Raw genomic sequence first — 19,565 nt, forward strand, 5'->3', positions numbered from 1 at the left:
TTGAATTTATTATTTCCAGTTGGAGATCTATGACAGATTTTCAGCATTTCTCTGGCAGCAAAAAATGCCGCCTGCGGTCTGAAGTGGCGGTTGATGCCCTAGATCAGCGAGCTGCCCTGCCAGCTCTGCACTGGAGCCCCACAGCCGCGGGCAAGTGGCCCCAGGACACCGACACCAGTGGGAGAAGTTGCAGCTGCAGCCAGAAAGGTGCTTTCCACCCATTGGTGCAGAGTTGGTTTAATGCCCTTTTTTTTCAAGGCATTTTGGACCAGGGTGAGCTCAAGATGCTGCTCAGGGTGTTTGCAGAACAAACCCCAGCCCCACCACAATCAGGACCGGCACAGGGACACCAGAACCCGCTTGTCTTAATCCTGCTGCCATGGCTGTTCCATTTAAAACTGTATTTATTATCCACACCACAGCAGTACTGGGGGCGGGGGGAAACAGATTTAATTAATTAAAGATTGCAAAATCCTTAAGTAAAAGATGCTATGTAAATGCAAATTGTTATTATACATGCTTTGCACCAAAACATGTTTACCATAGTTAAATTCAACATTTAAATCCACAGCCAAACTCCCAGCAGAGTCAAGCTGTACATCATCAAAAGAGGCAGTTAATAGCCTGGGTCTTAGTGGGGTACAAGTGGCCTCGTTTGCTTTCTCAAATGCGCTTGTTCTTTTCTTAATGGCAAGATAAGAATTCATAAAAATGGAAAAATTCAACAGTGTTTCAGCTAGACTCTGTCCTGTCATTAAAAATGACACTTTTGTTTTTCAGATTGGCTGCCTTTCCACAAGAGTTTATGTGGCCTTTTTTCAAGTCTTTAACATGACAGGGCCTATTGGGAGTGACGAATAGATTATTGGAAAATGCATCTGCACTTTTATCTATTAAATGTAGAGACTAAGCTGTAAATCTAGCCTTATGCTGCACTAGAAACCAGCCATCTACCAACACCAATTTGCACTTCAAAACAGTCCCACAGAAATTAAAGTATAATTTGGTGATAATGTTTAAACACTGATCAACATTTCCATGTAGAGACAGATTACATGACCGAAACATAATGGCCTCAGAAAAACACTTGCTATTAAAATTAGCCAACAAAAATTTTAACAAAGCATTTTTCCAGAAGAAAAATCAATTCTGAAAACAAAATCATCAAAATCCTTTCATCCAGCTACTGAAAACACAGCTGTAAGACTGCCTCTTGCCAATATTTCAGCAAGCATCAGCTGGATAATGATTCCCTCCAGGACCCCCTGCAACCCTCCCTCTCCATGGGCAGGTCTGTCCCACTCATCCAGGTCTGGCTTATCCAAGTGCTCCTCGACTCCTCAACAGAAAGAAACAGGTACCCTCTGATGGGGATTCTTAATTTTATACCCAAAAATTCATGGAATAAGTCACCTTTTGCAAGTGCTTTCTCATTTCCACCTGGAGATCTCACTGCAGTCATGACCAGCCTCTGACCTCCTAAATGGTGAGAAATCAGTGAAGAGATTCCATTGCTAACTCGTTCTTAAAATGCACAGCAGCACACGCATATAAGGGACAAATAGTGTTTCCTAGTGAAACATTATGGTCATTATGGTCAGCAGGACCTGAGTTTAGACCTAAATTCACAATAATAAACTACACCTGTAGAATCAACTAGATAGAAGACTTGGGGGTTGATTTTTCTTTTTACCACAACAATACATAAATTAAAATAAACATCCTCATTTTCCCCAAGGAATCACCAAGGGCAGATTTCCCAATCCATTTCCCAGCACAATTAATGCAATTTTGGACCTCACACTAACGAAACATTGACCCTCTACCACATTTTTGCATCTCTAAAGTAATAGTTGTCTTCACTGTGAACACCAGGTATGCAAGAAAGAGTGAGAAGTCCTATTTCACAATGTATTCCTCAAAGGTATGTATCGGGAGCTTTATTTTTGTTTCTGAGCTTCACAGTATTGTTTCTATTGGACATTAAAAGTACTTTATTGTTTCAGACCATCATAAAAAATGATCCATAAAAGGCAGATCAACTAAGGCTTAGACCAAAACAGAAGCATCCCTTTCTTGGCTCCTTCCAGCAATGGTTCCAGAGAGTGCACCAGTGCTGAAGAAAGAAGAGCATTGGTTATCAGTTAAGCTTCTGTCTTGGCAATAGTAAGGAGAAGGTACGGCTTGAAAAGAGGTGGTGACTCCTTCTGGGGGGATAAGCGCTCAGAATCCAGCCAAGTCTTGGCAGAGAGGAGTCTTTTCCTCCAGGGTCCACCTGGACCTTCCCCAAAGGGTTCAGCCTGTGGCCATTCCCCACCTTATCTATCCACATTGATTAAATACTCCACCTAAATGTACACACCTCACCACACACCGCTCCTGCAGCTCCTCACTAAGACTAAACTTGATTTCTCTGGTGTACCCCTAAGACACCTAACTTCCAATCCATAAAAATAAATAGGCCAGATTCCAAGCTGCTTAGACAACCCCAATGTCCCCTCTTCTCCAGAGGGATACAGCCCTTGCAGAGATCATCGGAGAGCTTGGGTGAGGCCAAGAATCCCATGGAAAGCATCTGAGAAATGGCATGTGTTCTGAGTGGATAGAGAACCAGGGATGAGGAAAGATAGGGTGGGGATGGGGGAGGGAAGAAAACTGAAAAAAACCTGCACAAAGCAAATAAGGGAAAGTAGCAAAACATCCATCTTTTCTTCCATGTTTCGGTGGATCTAAAGACTGTTCCTTTAACCACATATATGGATAGGGGAAAATAAATGTATGAGAAAGCTTCCTCACCCACCTGCCCCACTTTCAGGTACATACCAGTACAGGCAGACCTTCAGAAGATGCCACTGGTTCCAGCTCCATGGACTGCAAACTGCCCAAGGGCCAACCTGGGCACAATCCCATGAATGGGGAAGCACCATCCCTACCACAGAAACACAGAGCAGCTGAGGTCAGAGAGCAACTCTGGAGTTCATCTAGCACAACCCTCTTGCTCAGAGCAGAGTCACCTAAAGCGAATTGCCCAGGACCATGTCAGATCGGGTTTTGGACTTCTCCAAGGAGGGACACTCAACAGCCTCCCTGAGCAACCTGTGCCAGCGTTTGACCATCCTCACAGAAGAAAAGGTTTCTTCTCATGTGTAAGAGGAGTTTCCCATGTTTTAGTTTGTGCCCCTGGCCTCCTGCCCATTCACTGGCAGCACTGAGAAGAGCCCGAGTCCCCATCAGCATTGATGCAGCCGGGTAAGGTTCCTTCTGCAAGCCTCCTCTTCCCAAGTGCAAACTCTCACAGCTCTTGCAGGCTCGCCATCACCACTTCCAAGCTTGCATACAGAGTTTCTGGCCCCCTTCTCTGACTCTTTCTGCACGAACGGACACATCTTCTGGGTGCTTCTGCTCTTGCTCTCTGTTAGGTGCACTCCAGTCCTGTTGCTTACATAGGACCCCTCCTTAGCATCACTCAAAAAGTGCTTGGCCCTCCCTAATCAGGAGGCTGGAGACTGAAGCTCAAAGCATCCTCTGATCAGGATTACCACAATCAAATGTGTTATAACACACTCAAATGTGGGTTATGCAAAAAGCAGATGTCTAATCGAAATTTAATGCCTAAGCTCTAGTCTATGGAGAGGGGATGGCATTTTGAGACTCCTCCACCCAAAAGCTGGCATCTGGGGTTGTTCGGAATAATCTTTCTTCATCCACAGGCTGAGAAGGATCTCAAGCAATCCTTCTGGAGGTGATCTGCATCCTACATACCACTTCTGTTCTTGTTAAAAAACACCCGGGAAGTTATTTCAGATGGTATTGAGCTAAATGCTAAATATTGTTGGTGTTTAATCCTGGTCGGATATCAGCTTCAGACTTTAGGGGAGCAGCTCTCCCTCCTTGTTCTTGGAGGCATCAGAATCCATGCTGGTTGCAAACATTGACCTGCTCAGGAGCGATGTGGTTTTGGTAGGGCTTCCAGTCCAACTGCCTTGTCACCATCTCATGCCTAGCTTCAGAAGTGACCAAAAATACCTGCCATTTAACAAACGCTGGTGAAACAGAGGCCCGTAGATCTCAGTCACAGCACGATGGGGTGAATGAAGAAGGATGAAGAGCCAGGAAATAGACTTCTGTGAGACTGAGTCCTCCTAAGGGAACACACGCTGAGTGGCCAGCTGAGGACGGTGTGTTGCAGCAGAACAGCAGCAAGAAATGGCTTGTCTTTTGACATACATTTAATCCTTTTTAGCACTTTTGTTTTCTCACTATGAAAATTTGACAAAACATGCAGGAATATGGAAAGTGAAACATATCCGTGCTACCTGCATTAGCCACAAGCCTGTGCCACCCATGAAGAAATGACTGTATGGCATAATATACAATACCTAAGGTGCGGGATTCATCCACACTAAAGAAAACACTGATCTTTCCAGGAGTGGAGGAGTCTGCCCAGCCAGTTGCACTTGTCCCACATTCCCTACATCCAGTTCAGCCCGTAGTTTGGGATTGGTTGTACCTGGTGCTGAGTCTGACAATGCCAGACAGAGGAGATGACCAAGATGACAGCCTTTCAGAGTCTCTCCCCTTCCCCATGCCTCCAGATGACAAATGGATTCTGGTCCTGTTGTTCTGTTTCTCCTCACCTTTTCACTGTGCATAAAAAAATTGCAGGAAAGCCAGTGCATTTGGCTCTACTGGACCACTGTCTCCAAGGCTGACCCCATGAAGGAGCACAGAAGGTAATACTTCTTCTGTGGTGTGGTTACATGGTTGAGCGTGGAGGATAAGGACAACCTGTCTGTGTTTGATAGAGTCTCCATCTCTCCTGCACAGGTGTGAAAGCTACGAAATGCGGTGCAGCCTGCTCATCAGTACAGCTGCAGCGGGACACGCGCGTCGGGCTGGAAACCAGCGCTTCTGAGAGTGTCCTGGTAGTGACGAGGAAGAGCCGGTGAGCAAAGGGCGATGGAGATGTCCCGGCATGGAAGAGAACCAGGCTCCCCCACTCCAATATCTGCTCGAGGAACAAAACCAAAGCCCACTGCCAATGCTTGCCCTGAGCTGCTTCTCCTAACAGAGCAACACAGAGGTCACGTCAGACCTCACTGTGGTGAGAGGCAATTCTTGGGATCCAGGTGAGCTGGTGACTGCGCTCCTGGCTCAGCCTACACCAACCATCCCTGCGGCCAGCGCAGCCAGGGTGCCGCAGCTGCCTCTGTCTGCCTGGCACCACAGCACAGAGCGTGCACAGCCGTCACTTCAGTGCAACTTTCTCCTCTCAAAGTGATACTGACCACGCTAAAATCAGCAAGCCAGAGCTGTGAAAATGCATCTGCAGGTAATTAGTAACAATCACAGGCTGCTCGGAAACTGCTGACTGCAGCAGTAATGAGCTGAGCACCTGTCACCAGCTTGTAAATGAAGAGAGCACTCATGGACCGTGGCAGCAAGCAGTAAGGGAAGTAGGTTTTTTAAAAACTTAATATTTAATGTGGCATAAAAACAATTGAGAGAAATGAAGTGGTTCTCTGATCAGAGGTTTGGCTGGTGGTCCATAACACAACGAAATTCTCAGAGGTACTGAGAACGGTCACTAAATTTTTTCTTAGACATATTCCAGTAGCAAGTGCAGCCTGAAAGACAATGTTTAAGCAATACTTTCATCTTCAAAAAGTGTCCCAAATGTTTTGATCTACCAGCTTGCTAAGAAATAGAAATCCTACATTTTCCACCAACAGATCATAGAGGATCTTTTGCATCTCAACCCTCAATACTGCTTTGCTGCCCACACCACAGACCAGCAACCAGAACAATGAAAAGACTGTGATCATAATTCACTTAGGGCCTTCCTTCTCAGTTTTATTTGCATTAAATTCTTTTATGATCTCCCTTACAGACTTAAAACAGAAAAAATTAACTAGATTTAGGTCTCTTCACAAATGCCAGCCCAGGAAGTCTCCAGACTTTGTCATAAAAACTGATTAAGCTTGAATGGCAGATACCAGCTATCAAAAGGACTTTAGTATTCTTAGCTCCAACCCCTGCATGTCGTATTTCATGTTCTTCACCCCCGGAAATGTGTCTTTTTAGCCCTATTCCCACCAATAGCTGCACCCTGTTGAAGCACCATCCATCACACATTGACTGTTCTGCTTCACATGCCAGAGGAGTACCTGGTACAACCATTTCGCACCAACAGACTCTTCTGGTTACTACCACTCACTTCCAGTGTTTTAAGCAGCTCTTGGTCTCAGGACAGTGAATGTGTTACAAAAGTGTTTATAATCTGGAATGTGAACTGAGAAATAAGGTCAACCTCTGAAGCCATTAGCACCACCAGACACAGACTGGACATTTTGTGGAGCTTTATCCAGCCAGCCCTCACTTTTACAGCTGAAAACACACTAGCTGGCACAACCAAAACAAGTTGTCCCCCAAGTCTTTCAGTCTGCTGCTCTCAGTTTGCTTGGACACATCACAGGATAGCCTGTCTGCAGAGAGGAAGAGTAGGAACACTCAAAAAAGGGTGAAGAAATTAAAAGCATCTCAAGAAAAGACTGGAGTTCAGGTTGGCCATTCTGTCTCCAGCGAGGAGCAGTTTGCAGGAGAAATACCACCACGGATCTGCAGGGCTTGGGTTCTTGCTGGCCAGACAAGGAACCAAGGCCCAGGACCTGCTCTGGCAGGACCTCTCTCCTGAGTCCGTCTCTGACCACTGAAGTGGGGCTGAGACAAGGCAAACTTTCAGGTGTCACCTGCCCCCACCCACCCACCCTTGGCCAAACTTAGGAACATTAAACCATCACATTTTCCATAGCTTTGGGCAGACCACAGACAACAAAAAAGTTCCTGTGTGTCAAAAGACAAGCCGTTGGGAAAGGAGGCCGGGCTGGCTGAATAGAGAGTTGTGGCTGGAACTGAGGAATAGAAGGGGTATTTGTGAGCTTTGGAAGAAGGGGCAGGCTGCTCCAGAGGAATACAAGGATGCCCTGAAGTTATCAGAAGGGTCAATGCCCAACTAGAGCTGAGTCTGACTGCTGCTGTAAAAGGGAACAAAAAAGCTTCTACAAATATATCAGCAACAAAAGCAGGGCTAAGGAGAATCTCCACCCTCTTGTGGATGCAGGGGGAACACAGTCACACAGAATAAGAGAAAGGTTGAGGCGCTAAATGCCTTCTTAGTCCTAGTCTTTAATAGTAAGACCAGTAGAGCTCCAGGCACACAATCCCCTGAGCCAGAAGACAGGGACAGGGAGCAGAATGAAGCCCCGTAATCCAAGGGGAAATGGTTGGTGACCTGCTACACCACTTAGACAGACACAAGTCTATGGGGCTGGGTGGGATCCACCCAAGGGTGCTGATGGAGCTGTCAGAGGTGATCACCAAGCCACATTCAACTATTTATGAGGGACATCTTGATTGATTGGAATTTTGCAAGTGTGACACCCATTTACAGGAAGGGCTGGAAGGAGGATTCGGGGAATTACAGACCTGTCAGTCTGACCCAGGTGTCAAGGAAGGTCATGGAGCAGATCATCCCAAGTTCCATCACCTGGCACATACAGGACAACCAAGCCATCAGGCCAAGTCAGCACGGGTTTATGAGAGGCAGGCCCTACTTGACCAACCTGATCTTCTATTCACAAGGTGACACAGTTAGTGGATGAGGAAAGGCTGTGCATGTTATGTACCTCAGTAAAGCCTTTCACACTGTATCCCACAGCATTCTCCTGGAGAAAATGCAGCTCGTGGCCTGGATGAGCGTACTCTACGATGGATAAAGAGCCGGCTGGATGGTTGGGCCCGAAGTGTTGTGGTGAATGGAGTCCAATCCACTTGGGGGCCAGTCACAAGTGGTGTTCCCAAGGGCTCAGTACTAGGGCCAGTTCTGTTTAATCTCTTCATCAATGATCTGGATGTGGGGATTGAGTGCACCCACAGTAAGTTTGCAAATGACACCAAGTTGGTTGGGAGCCTTGATCTGTTGGAGGTAGGAAGGTTCTACAGAGAGAATGGACCAGCTGGATCATTGGGCTGAAGCCAGTCTGAGGTTCAACAAGGCCAAGTGCCAGGTCCTGTACTTGAGTCACAACAACCCCATGGATGCTGCAGGCTGAGGAAGAGCAGCTGGAAAGTGCACAGTGGAAAAGGACCTGGGGGTGTTGATCCACAGCCGCAGAATATGAGCCAGCATGTGCACAGGTGGCCAAAGAGGCCACCAGCATCCCGACTTATATCAGCGTTGGTATGGCCAGCAGGCCCAGGGCAGAGACTGTCCCTATGCTGGTGAGGCCAAACCACGAATCCTGGGGGCAGTTCTGGGCCCCTCACGCCAAGAAAGGCCTTGAGGTGCTGGAGCGAGTGGAGAGAAGGGAACGGAGCTGGTGAGGGGCTGGAGCACAAGTGTGATGGAGCAGCTGAGGGACCTGGGGGGTTCAGCTGGAGAACAGGAGCTGAGGGGAGACCTTCTGATCTCTGAACTGCCTGAAAGGAGCTTGGAGCCAGGGGGGTCGGGCTCTGCTCCCCAGGAACAAGCGCCAGGAGCAAACGGCCTCAAGTTGCACCAGGGGAGGTTGAGGTTGGATCTGGGGAACAATTTCTTCCCCAAAGGGCTGTGGGGCATTGAACAGGCTGCCCAGGGCAGTGCTGGAGTCACCATCCCTGGAGGGGTTGACCAGATGGACATGAGCTTCTCAAGGACATGGGGTAGTGCCAGGGCTGGGTTAACGGTTGGACTTGATGATCTGGAGAATCTCTTCCAACCTAAATGATTCTATGATTCCCATAAGGCAAAATATGCAATGTGTCAACAAATGTCTGATGGATCTCATGCTCATAACCACCATTGTTTCTCACTGCACCATTCCTTACAATTTTCAGTGGTATCTAGTACAGATGAATGGCCAGTAGCAATGTGCAGCTTTTGGTTACAAGGGAAAAAGGGCCAATAAATGTGCCTCCTCTTCTGAACCCCCTGTCCCACTATAAAAACAGGATGAGAAAAGAGACATGACTGACAAAGTGAATTAATTCTTGGGAGAAAGTGGAGAAGTTTGTCCAGAGCTACAGTGAGAAATGCACCACCAAGTGCACCATAACTTACATGCCATGCACATTACAAAGCACGGCTTGTGCTTAAATCTTCCTGCTCAACAGTCTGCATATCCCCTCCGCTCGTAAGGAAAGCCTCAGAATAAGCAGGGCAACTCAGTTGTGTCATATATGGGCTCTATAGTGCTACAGGACCCAGATAGTGCTGTGGACATCTGGATGCTCCCAGAGCATAAGCAGCAGAGAACAGTTGCTAGGGGTGTTAGAAAAGGAAAAGGGAGGATAACAGTCAGGCAACCTCCTCCAAAAATATATCAAAAGACATAGGTTTTAAAAGGATTTTGATATGCTTGTGTAAATCTAAGTTTTATGAATGCAGGTGTTAGAAAACCCTACAGCAATATCAAATTAAAGATATAAATACCTCCTGCCTTGTAAAATGTGCTGTTATAGCCCTCACCCTGTCACATTTAAGAGCAATGGCAGGTTTTTTCTAGGCTTGCTACTCATAAAGCCTGCTCCACGGTTTTGATGAGAACTAATAAATTTAACATTTGGAACTTTTGCTCAAGTGTAGGTTATGTCACAGAGAGAACACGCATGATCCATAGCAAGCTCTGCAGCATCTTTTTTTAGAGTCTCTTTTGCTCTAACAAACTTGATCAGTCAACTCACCAAATTCTGAGGAAGTAGTAACATAAGAAGTGCTTAAACCGACACGAAAGAGCAAGATCTGCTGAAACATCGGATTAAACAAGAACTTTTAGCTGAGCCTGACAGTGGCCAGGTGCAAATCTTGAACAAGCAGCTCCTCAGGAGACAGAAGCAAGGAGGCACTCAGCCCCTCTGTCACCTGCCTTCCAGGTTTCCCGTGAAGCTTCCGTGCCACCATGCAGCTCTTCCTGGCTGGTTTCACCAGCTCTCACCAGCTCCTGACCTGCACTGGGAGCTGCAGGTGCTGCCAGGCAAGACAGCCATGGGCAGATGGGTCTGCTGGGCTGCACTGGCCACAGAGAACACAAGCGTCCCCAATGGCATCATGCGCGTCACAGGGCTCTAATGGCATCATGTGCATCACAGGGCTCTGTCGGCATCATGTGTGTCATGGGGCTCTAATGGCATCGTGTGTGTCACGGGGACATGGGCTCGGATGAGCCAGAGAAACCCCAGCAGATGAACGAAGGGCAGCTGGACACCTGCGATGTGCCCATCAGCTGCATCCTTTGCAACGAGCAGCAGCTTCAAAGGAAGCTGCCGGTGGCCTGTAGCAAACAATTACAGAATAATTTGCCTTGGGAGACACTTCTTAGACTTTCATAGGCTGAACATGTGGCTTATGACCCCAAACAAGATGGTTCATATTCCTTCGTATATATGGACATGCTTTCTCTCCCTGCCTGTTACGAACCACAAATATCCCAAAACCCCTCTTTCTGCCCACCCACCCACCTCCAGACACCTTTCTCATTTATGACTCTGCCTCTTGAGCCACCCACCCATTACCTGACAGTTGTTTCCATGTCTGTCCCCTCCTGCTTTCAAGTAAACGTGGATGTCCTTACGGTTCATGTAACTGTTATTTCATTTGAATACTCTTAAACTTTTGGCAAGAAAAGCCAGAGACTGGGTTGTGTTAAAATACTTCAGTAATAACATTTGTTTTCAAAACTGCTCACCTGCTAGATGAGATTGTGTTGCTTTCAAGATACAATATTACTATACTAAAAACAGTATCGCCTTCTGTTTTAGCAACAAAATAGAAAAGTAAATCCAATCTTTAGCAAAACAGAGAAAATCCAGTGATGGAATCTGCACGAGTCAGGTACAACGACAGAAGTAATACGCAGAGGTAACACGCATAGGAAACACAGAGCCTTGAATTTTAAAATCCCATTTTTTCGAATTCTCACAACTGCTTTGAGACATAATTTAGTCCTTTTCTTACTATTTGGTCAATCTCCTCCCAGGTGATGTCTGAAAACACTAGATGGCCACAGTATTTTTCAAATTCTACCTGTTCCTTAACTCCCGCCCTGTGCCTGCCACATAAATGCAGATGATGCTGCATTCCTTGAACAAACAACCTTTCCTTTTCGTTCAAGTGCTGAGCCCTGGTGCACAATTAAAATTCCAGAATGGTATAAAACACGAGCATTTGTAGGAATCAAAAGCAACCAAAATTCAGGTTAGTTTGAACTGTCAGAAAAACCCCAGCCAGACAAACATGCCAGGCGCCTTTATGAAAAACAAGCAAAAAAGCCCAAAAGCAGCAGGAAGCGTTCTGCTGCCCCTCGGTACCCGGGATGCAGGTTTGGGGTGGTGGGGCAGATCCCTCCCCGGACAGGGGGGATAGATGTTGGCTCTGTTGGGTCCGAGCAAACACAACTGATTTAAACGCACCGTGCACCTGAGTTGCAACAGAGCTGCTATGAAATCGCAGTTCAAGAGACTTTTTGAGCAAATGACTCCACATCTCACACAGTTTCTCCATAAAGGTCATCGCCCTGCAACGTGCACACACACACACACACACACACACACACACACACACACTCACACACACACACACACACACTCACACACACTCCACACCACTCATCAGCACTGGAAAATTGCTCACCTGTGACAATGGGGTAGGACTGAGGCCCAGGAACGCTGGCTCCCAAATCTGCAGAAGTAGGGCTGGTTATATTGGCCTTCATGTCATCTAATCCACCAGCTAACGATGCCATGGCTGAGTATTCAGTTGCCTGAAAAAAGAAACAGAAGACATTTTAGTGATAACAAATGTACTATTAAAGAGCTTTTGATGCAATATAGAACTCAAAAAGTCCCTTTTCCAGTCAGTTTTAAAACAAATACCCATTTACACAGGGCCATTAAGCATACAAAATGCTCAATAAGTGGGTCTGTGTATCACAGTATCACAGTATGTTTGGGATTGGAAGGGCCCTGTAAAGCTCATCCAGTGCAATCCCCCATGGAGCAGGAACACCCAGCTGAGGTTCCACAGGAAGGGGTCCAGGCGGGTTTGAATGTCTGCAGAGAAGGAAACTCCACAACCTCCCTGGGCAGCCTGGGCCAGGCTCTGACACCCTCACCGGGAACAAGTTTCTTCTCAAATTTAAGTGGAACCTCTTGTGTTCCAGCTTGATCCCATTACTCCTTGTCCTATCATTGTTTGTCACCCAGAAGAGCCTGGCTCCATCCTCGTGGCACTCACCCTTTATATATTTATAAACATTAATAAGGTCCCCCCTCAGTCTCCTCCAAACTAAAGAGCCCCAGCTGCCTCAGCCTTTCCTCACACGGGAGATGCTCCACTCCCTCCAGCATCTTTGTTGTCCTATGCTGGACCCTCTCCAGCAGTTCCCTGTCCTTCTGGAACTGAGGGGCCCAGAACTGGACACAATATTCCAGATGGGGTCTCACCAGGGCGGAGTAGGGGGGAAGGAGGACCTTATCACTGATGTTCTTGGAAAACACCAAAATGGGCTTTCTTTATAAAACCAAAGTCAAACTCATCAATACATAACAAAATTTTCCTTAAAGAGGTGATCTTGTAGAGTAACAGGAGCTGTAACTTCTGACTGCAAGTTACTTGCTTATTAGAGAAAAAATGCTCCTGTCAGGTAGAATCATAGAATCACAGAATCATAGAATCACAGAATCACGGATGGTTTGTGTTGCAGGGCCCTCCCCAGCTCCACAGTGCCACCCCTGCCATGACAGGGACATCTTCACCAGCTCAGGTTGCTCAGAGCCCGTCCAGCCTGGCCTGGGATGTCTCCAGGGATGGTTCATCCACCACCTCTCTGGGTACCTGGGCCAGGCTCTCACCACCCTCAGGACAACAATTCCTTCCTCATGTCCGGCCTGAATCTCCCTCCTTTAGTTTAAACCATCACCCCTTGTCCTGTCACAACAGGCCCTGCTCTAAAGTCTGTCCCATCTTTCTCATGGGCCCCTTTTAAGCACTGAAAGGTGCACTAAGGTGTCCTGGAGCTTCTCTTCTCCATCTGAGCACCCCAGCTCTCTCAGCTTGTTAACCTGAACTCTCCTTATTTCCGTGGGACACCTGAAGAGACAGGCTCTAATCAGCAGGTGGGAACAGGGTCTCCCACTCAGCCCCCCTTTTCTTAGGAATGCTGCATTTCCCCATTATATCATAAGAAATAATGTGTACATAAAGTGTTTGCTTAATGGAGGCATTTGTAGCCAACTGTTCCTAAATCCAAATTATTTAAAAACAAATCACCTGACAGTTGTAAGATGCTCTTTCATCTCATGGTAATTTTTTAATCTCATTAGCCAAAGCTACAGTAAATGGGCAGAGGTTCTCAGAAATCAGACTGTTTCTGTCCTGTAACCCTGTAAAAGTCCACGTAGCTCTGGCGATCTACAGCAGGTGAGGCCAATACTTATATCAAGTAGGACTTCCACACACATGGCAGACAGCTTATTTTCATTTGCCTTTTTCCGTGATTTCTTACTGTCAGGATGATTCACACAAAACTGGGAAGTTTCTTTTCAAAGTTCTTCCTTCTCTGTTGCAGGGTGCACTTCAAGCTTTTGTCCCCTATTTGTGAGATTGTAAGCATGCACACAAAAACCAGAGGATGACAACTTCAAGGGAAGAAGAGCAGCAGGAGCAGACGAACTGAACAGCTCCGAGGTGACCGCTGCTGCACCTCTGCACACCAAGCCAACGCAGCACCCGTCCGGAACTGAAGCAACGAATGGGGATCACAGGACCCTCTGATTTTTTTTAGCTCCCCAAAAAAAAAAAATTCACTTTTTTTTTTTTTTAAATTCTTTTTTAGGAAACAAAAGCTATTATGAGTGAACATACGTTTCTCTCTCCCTTGCAAGTTTCTTGGAAGGGTCCAAGAGGCCAGCACACAATGTGGTATTTACCACGAGCTCAGCACTTTGGGTCAGATATGGTTGAGATGGATAACTCCATATCAGGAGGTCTGTGTTAACACACGCGTGTTTCTTCTAAGGATGACACCTGCCTGAGGCGCCAGTACACCTGTCACCTTGGAGCATCCCCCATACACAGCTCTTTCAGATGAGCATGTTAAATGCGTTTGCCAGTGATAGCTGCTGCCACCCTGTTCCTTCACCCAGCCCACGGATCAGCAATCCAGGGTGCTCTGGATCAAAGGCTTCTCAGCCAGCACCTGTCTCCTGTGCATTTAACTTCTATGCCTCAGCCCTTCTGGCTTATTCCTCCTCCAGCAACTCCTGTGCCCTCATCTTTCCCACATCCTCACGCACCCAGACACTTTCCTTCTACCACCACTGCCTCAAAGATGCAGACACCCCCATTTTCAACGTTCCTGGGAATCTGGAGAGGTCCCAGATGACTGGAAGCTGGCAAATGTTGTCCCAATCTACAAGAAGGGCAAGAGGGCTGACTGTGGCAACTGCAGGCCTGTCAGCCTCATTTCTGTGCCTTGCAAAATTATGGACGAGATTGTTCTGGGAGTTAATGAAAAACATCTGAACAACAACACAGTCACTGGTTCCAGCCAGCACAGGTTCATGAGGGGAAAATCTTACCTGATCAACTCAATTTCTTTCAACTACAAGGTTACCCACATAGTTGACCAAAGGAAGCCTATTGACATGATCTTTTTGGATTTCAGTAAAGCCCTTGGCAGTGTCTCTCACACAATCTTCCTGGACAAGATGTCCAGCACACAGCTGGGTAAACACACAGTACAGTGGGTGAGCAATTGGCTGATGGGTCAGTCTCAAAGGGTTCTAGTAAATGCGGTTATGTCAGGTTGGCAACCAATCAGTAGCGTGTTCCGTAGGGATCCATCTTAGTGCCAGTACTCTGCAATGTCTTTACGAGTGACTTAGACTCAGAACTTGAGGGATTGCTTAGCAAGTTTGATGATAACACAAAACTGGGAGGAGCTGTTGACACTTTGGAGGGCAAAGAGGGATCTGGATCCCTGCAGAGGGATCTGGACAAATTGGAAAACTGGGCGATCACCAGCCACGTGAGGTTCAACAAGGGCAAGTGCCACATATTGCAGCTGGGACATGGCAGCCCTGGCCATACATACAGACTGGGGGATGAGATGCTGGAGAGCAGCTCCGCAGAGAGGGATATGGGGGTTCTGGTCGATGGCAAGTTGAACATGAGCCACCAGTGTCCCTGGAGCCAAGAGGGACCCGTGTCCTGGTGCATCCAGCTCAGCACAGCCAGCCGGGCAGGGAGGGGATCGTCCCGCTCTGCTCTGCACTGGGGTGGCCTCACCTGGAGCACTCACTGTGTGCAGGGCTAGGGACGGAGGAGAAAAGGAGATAAAGCTACTGGAGAGTGTCCAGAGGAGGGACATAAAGCTGCTGAAGGGTTTGGTGGGGAAGCTGTATGAGGAGCAGCTGAGTCCCTGGGTTTGCTCAGCTGGAGCAGAGCAGACTGAGGGCAGAGCCCATGGGCTGCAGGTTCCTCAGCAGGAGCAGGAGGGGCAGGGTGAGCTCTGCTCTGTGACAGTGACAGAGCCCAGGGAACAGCAGATGTGCCAGGGAGGGTCAGTGGGACATGAGGAAAAGGTTCTTCACCCAGAGGTGCCGGACACTGAACAGGCTCCCAGGGAGGTGTCACGACCCAACCTGACAGTGTTCAAGAAGAGACTGGACAACGTCCTCAGACACACGGGGTGACCTGTGGGGTGTCCTGTGCAGGGACAGCAGTTGGACTCCATGATCCTGTGGGTCCTTCCAACTCAGGACATTCTACAATTCTATGATCTCTGCTTCAGCTCCCCCTTGTGCTTGGGCAGGACCACCCCAGGAGTGTCCCTCCTCTGTGGAGGATGCCAGCTATGGTCCTAGCACTTCTCCTCCCTACAAGTGCAACCAAAGCTGTTGCTTCTCATTCCACATGCCACCAAGGTACATATTTCAGCTACCCCACACCACTCCATGTTGTCCGACATCCTACGTGCACATGGGTACATGCACATGCTGTGGCACGACCAGGTGTTTTAGCTCCCCAAAGCCCTGATCTGATCAGACACCAAGGAAAAACAGCACAGCTGCAGACTTGCAGAGTTGTCCCAGGCAGATGGTGGAGCACGAGCTGCGTGAAACGGGCTGGCAGCAAAAAGCTGTTCTTGTGCACTGCTGTGCGGCACCTGTGGTGTCTGGAGAAGAGTACACACCATTCCCCGGGGAAGGACACCTGATTTCACCCCTTCTACCTTAAGAAAGCCATAGCTGCACCATACCCAGACTAGAAAATCTCTTTGTATCTTCCCACAACATGTGGATCCACCACTCCCCATGGGCAGGGTGTGACTTCCAGCTTATGAAGCGGGAGCTGGACACCAGCTGTTCAGTAGGAAGCATCCAGCTGTGCCACAGTCTGGGTCACATGTGGGGCTGGAACAGGGGGTGCATATCCAAATCCTACAGCCAACGTGCCACTACTTGCACAAACCCATCCGGGACCAGATCGAGCATCTGTCCACTAACCCCAGAGATGGGGCCTGGAGCAGGCTGCAGATGTCAAAACACCAATGCTTGCTTCCTTCTGTGGTCCAGGGACCTGATGCAGGAGGAAGCAGGATTAGATCTCATACCTGAACTGTAATGGTCTAAGAGCACCACGTCAACAAACTGCGAGCTTGGCCCTTCAACCTCAGAGCGACTGACCAGTTTCAGTGTCAGAGGGAAGCAGCTGTCAGGGTGCAGCACACCCCACTGGGGCCAGGACAGTGGTACCCGAATCCTCCACACTGCCCTGCCCGGGGGGATGCAGGGATAAGCACCAGCATGACCCAAACCACGGGACCAGGGGGACTGGGAGCATCACTGTTGCCCAGAATGGTGTGGAGGGAGAGCCCATGGTCAGGTAGTACTTCCACAGGGCTCCAGGAGACACAGGTATGAGAAATGGAGATCTGGGGTCCCTCCCAGCTCTTGGTCCCAGCACCATGCTGCAGGCAAGAGCCACACCACTTTTGCAATGTCCCAGCAACTTTTCCCAGAGGTAAGAACAGTGGAATTTCAAGGGATTTCATGCTGCTTCCCCGTTCCTATGGCAAAACTCTGCCTGCATCCCTCCTCAGAGCCACCAACAACCAGCCACCAGCAGCCACACCAGCCATGCACTGACCACCATCACTGCACCAGCACCTGACTGAGCGAGCCTGGGCCATGGGGCAGCCTCGGCGGCTGCTGATCCCCCACCTCCTTGCACAGCCCTGGGGGAGGAGGGACCCCCCATGTCACCCCCATCCCTGCAGTCACAGTTCCCACAGCAAAGCAGGGGAGACACGGCCAGGGCAGCAAAACACTGCACAGAGAAGGAACAATGCCACTGCGAGCAGTGTCCATCACTGCCCTACTGCATGGAGGAAAGGGTCAGCAGAGGCACCTTCTGTCCCGGATGGAGAGGAGAGCTGGGGGTGTGGAGGAGAAGAGCCTCCATCCCTCAACCGACCAGCAGGTGCTGCCTGCAGCCCCCTCATCCCTCTGCAGGGGCTGGGGGATCACAGCACCCCTGAAGAAGCAGTGGTGCCTCCTCTGCCCGCTCCCCCAGGCAGAGCCCATCCTTTCAGATGCCCTGTCTGAGAGGAGAGAAAACCCCGGGCAGAGGCAGCGCTGGTGGAGCAGCCCCTCACCTCGCAGACCCACCAAGACCCTCCCAGGGACCCTCTCCAGCCACTTGGTGAGGGAGCAGAAGGGGTCTCGGGCTTGGCTCCTCCACTGGTGCGATGGTGCTGCTGCCAGCCCAGAGCAGCCTGGGGTGTCTGGGCACGACCAAGGTCCCTCCCCATGCAGGGGGAGCCTGACCTGCTGCTCAGTAGGTGAAAAAGCAAGAGGCGGGTGTTCAGTACCCTAGAAATTACCTGAAAAATGACTGCCTGCGGTTGTACCACGCACTGTCTCATCAGCATGGAGCACCACTGCCATAGCATGGAGGAGAGAAAACACAGACACGTGAAACGAGGAATATAGAAAGGAGAGACTGAGAAGGACAAACGGAAGGAGGGTCAGGACAGGGTCTCCTGTGCTCCCTTTGCCCCATCCCACTAGTCCTGGGCGGATGGGACCCCTGGCAGAGGTCAGGGCTGGCCCCAGCAGGCTTGGCCTACCTGGGGGAGTGGATTGGGGGCCAGAAGGGAGGACTCTGTGCCCATGGGCAGCAGTGCAGCCCGTGATGGGCAGCAGGGTCTGCTCAGTGTTTTTCCTGCCAGCCCTCCCTGCAGAGGGCATGTGGGAAGGTTCCTGCGCTGGGAGGAGTTCCACACCCACTTCCAGTGCAAAAGCTTTTTTTTAAATATTACCTCCCAAAGAGGGGGAAGTGATGGGTAGATGGAGGGAAAAGGGGTGCAGGAGTGTTTCGGTACAATTTCCAAACAATTTAGGTAGCATGGGAACAGCCAGGCTCTGCCATCTCCTACTGCGCTGCAGTGAAGTGGCGAGACAGCTCACCACCAGCTTCACCCGCACCTTTCCCAGGGAAGATGCCTGAACATAACCCACCAAAACATCAACCCACCCTACAGCTACAGCAATTTCCTCTTCAAGATTTACCTGGAATTTTATCCCAAGGTGGCAGACAAAAACAGACACACAGTTGGGAATAAGACCACTCCCTAAACCGGCCTGGTTCTGGGTGCCAGTGTGGGAAGCTGAAGAGGTCCAAGGGCTGGGACAGGCCCTGCGGCCATGCTGCAACCAGGGGTGTGGGACACACGCATCCCCTCCTGCCTTGTCCGTTCCAGACACAGACCCCACGTCCCCTCAAGGGACCATGCCGAGTAACGGCGGAGAAGAGGTGCCTGCTGCGCGGGGCAGCGGCCGTCACCGGGAGCCCGCTGGTGCCCGTGAGGACGCACACGTGCTGCTTTTTGCATGTGCTTGGTTTTCCAGGCCGCATCTGCAGAGCCCTGGGCAGGCATGACGAGGAGCCTCTCGTGGCTTCTGCTGCCACCACAGCCACCCAGGCCCGCAACACCGCGGCAGCCACAGCGACGGGGCTCACACCGGCACGGCGACTCGAACAGACTGCACAGGCTGTGCCAGCTTCCCGCTGACAGACACCAGACACGGCGCTCCCAGCGCCCTGAGAGGCCGACAGGATAGTGTCTCCAACATTGTGGCAAAACCAGCTCTCCAACATCCAGCCACAAGAGATGGGACAAGGAGCAGGAGGTGGGACAATGATAAGGTGAATTGCGATTTACATTTCAAAGACAAGCTAAAGAGCCATAAAGCCTGGCTGGCTGACACAGGAGGAGGTGAATGTGTTGAAGGGCACGTGTCTGACAGGCCCAGTGTGGCAATAAGGGAGAAGACCCCAGACTGCCAAGATCTTCAAGGTGCCTCAGACCCTGTGGGACTTTTCCACCTTTCACAATCACCCCCCAGTGATGTCTGCACAACAGACCGAAGTTATGCAAGCAGGCAATCCAGGGGACTACAAGAAGCCCACCTGCACAAGCATTGCATCTTGAGGACAAGTGCACCCACCAGCCTCACTGAAGGGA

The 19,565-nt window shown here is 49.4% G+C and overlaps 1 protein-coding gene across 2 annotated transcripts in view; it reads right to left on the reverse strand.

Moving 5' to 3' along the window:
* PAX5 (paired box 5) overlaps positions 1-19,565 on the reverse strand; it is a 144,461-nt gene that overhangs the window by 54,320 nt on the left and 70,576 nt on the right. For both annotated transcript variants that reach the window (XM_065860781.2, XM_071802035.1), the window contains exon 7: positions 11,666-11,795. In XM_065860781.2, coding sequence (XP_065716853.1) covers positions 11,666-11,795 — 130 coding nt within the window. The remainder of the gene's footprint in view (positions 1-11,665; positions 11,796-19,565) is intronic.

Source organism: Patagioenas fasciata, chromosome Z (assembly GCF_037038585.1).
Source record: "Patagioenas fasciata isolate bPatFas1 chromosome Z, bPatFas1.hap1, whole genome shotgun sequence".
NCBI classification, from domain to species: domain Eukaryota; kingdom Metazoa; phylum Chordata; class Aves; order Columbiformes; family Columbidae; genus Patagioenas; species Patagioenas fasciata.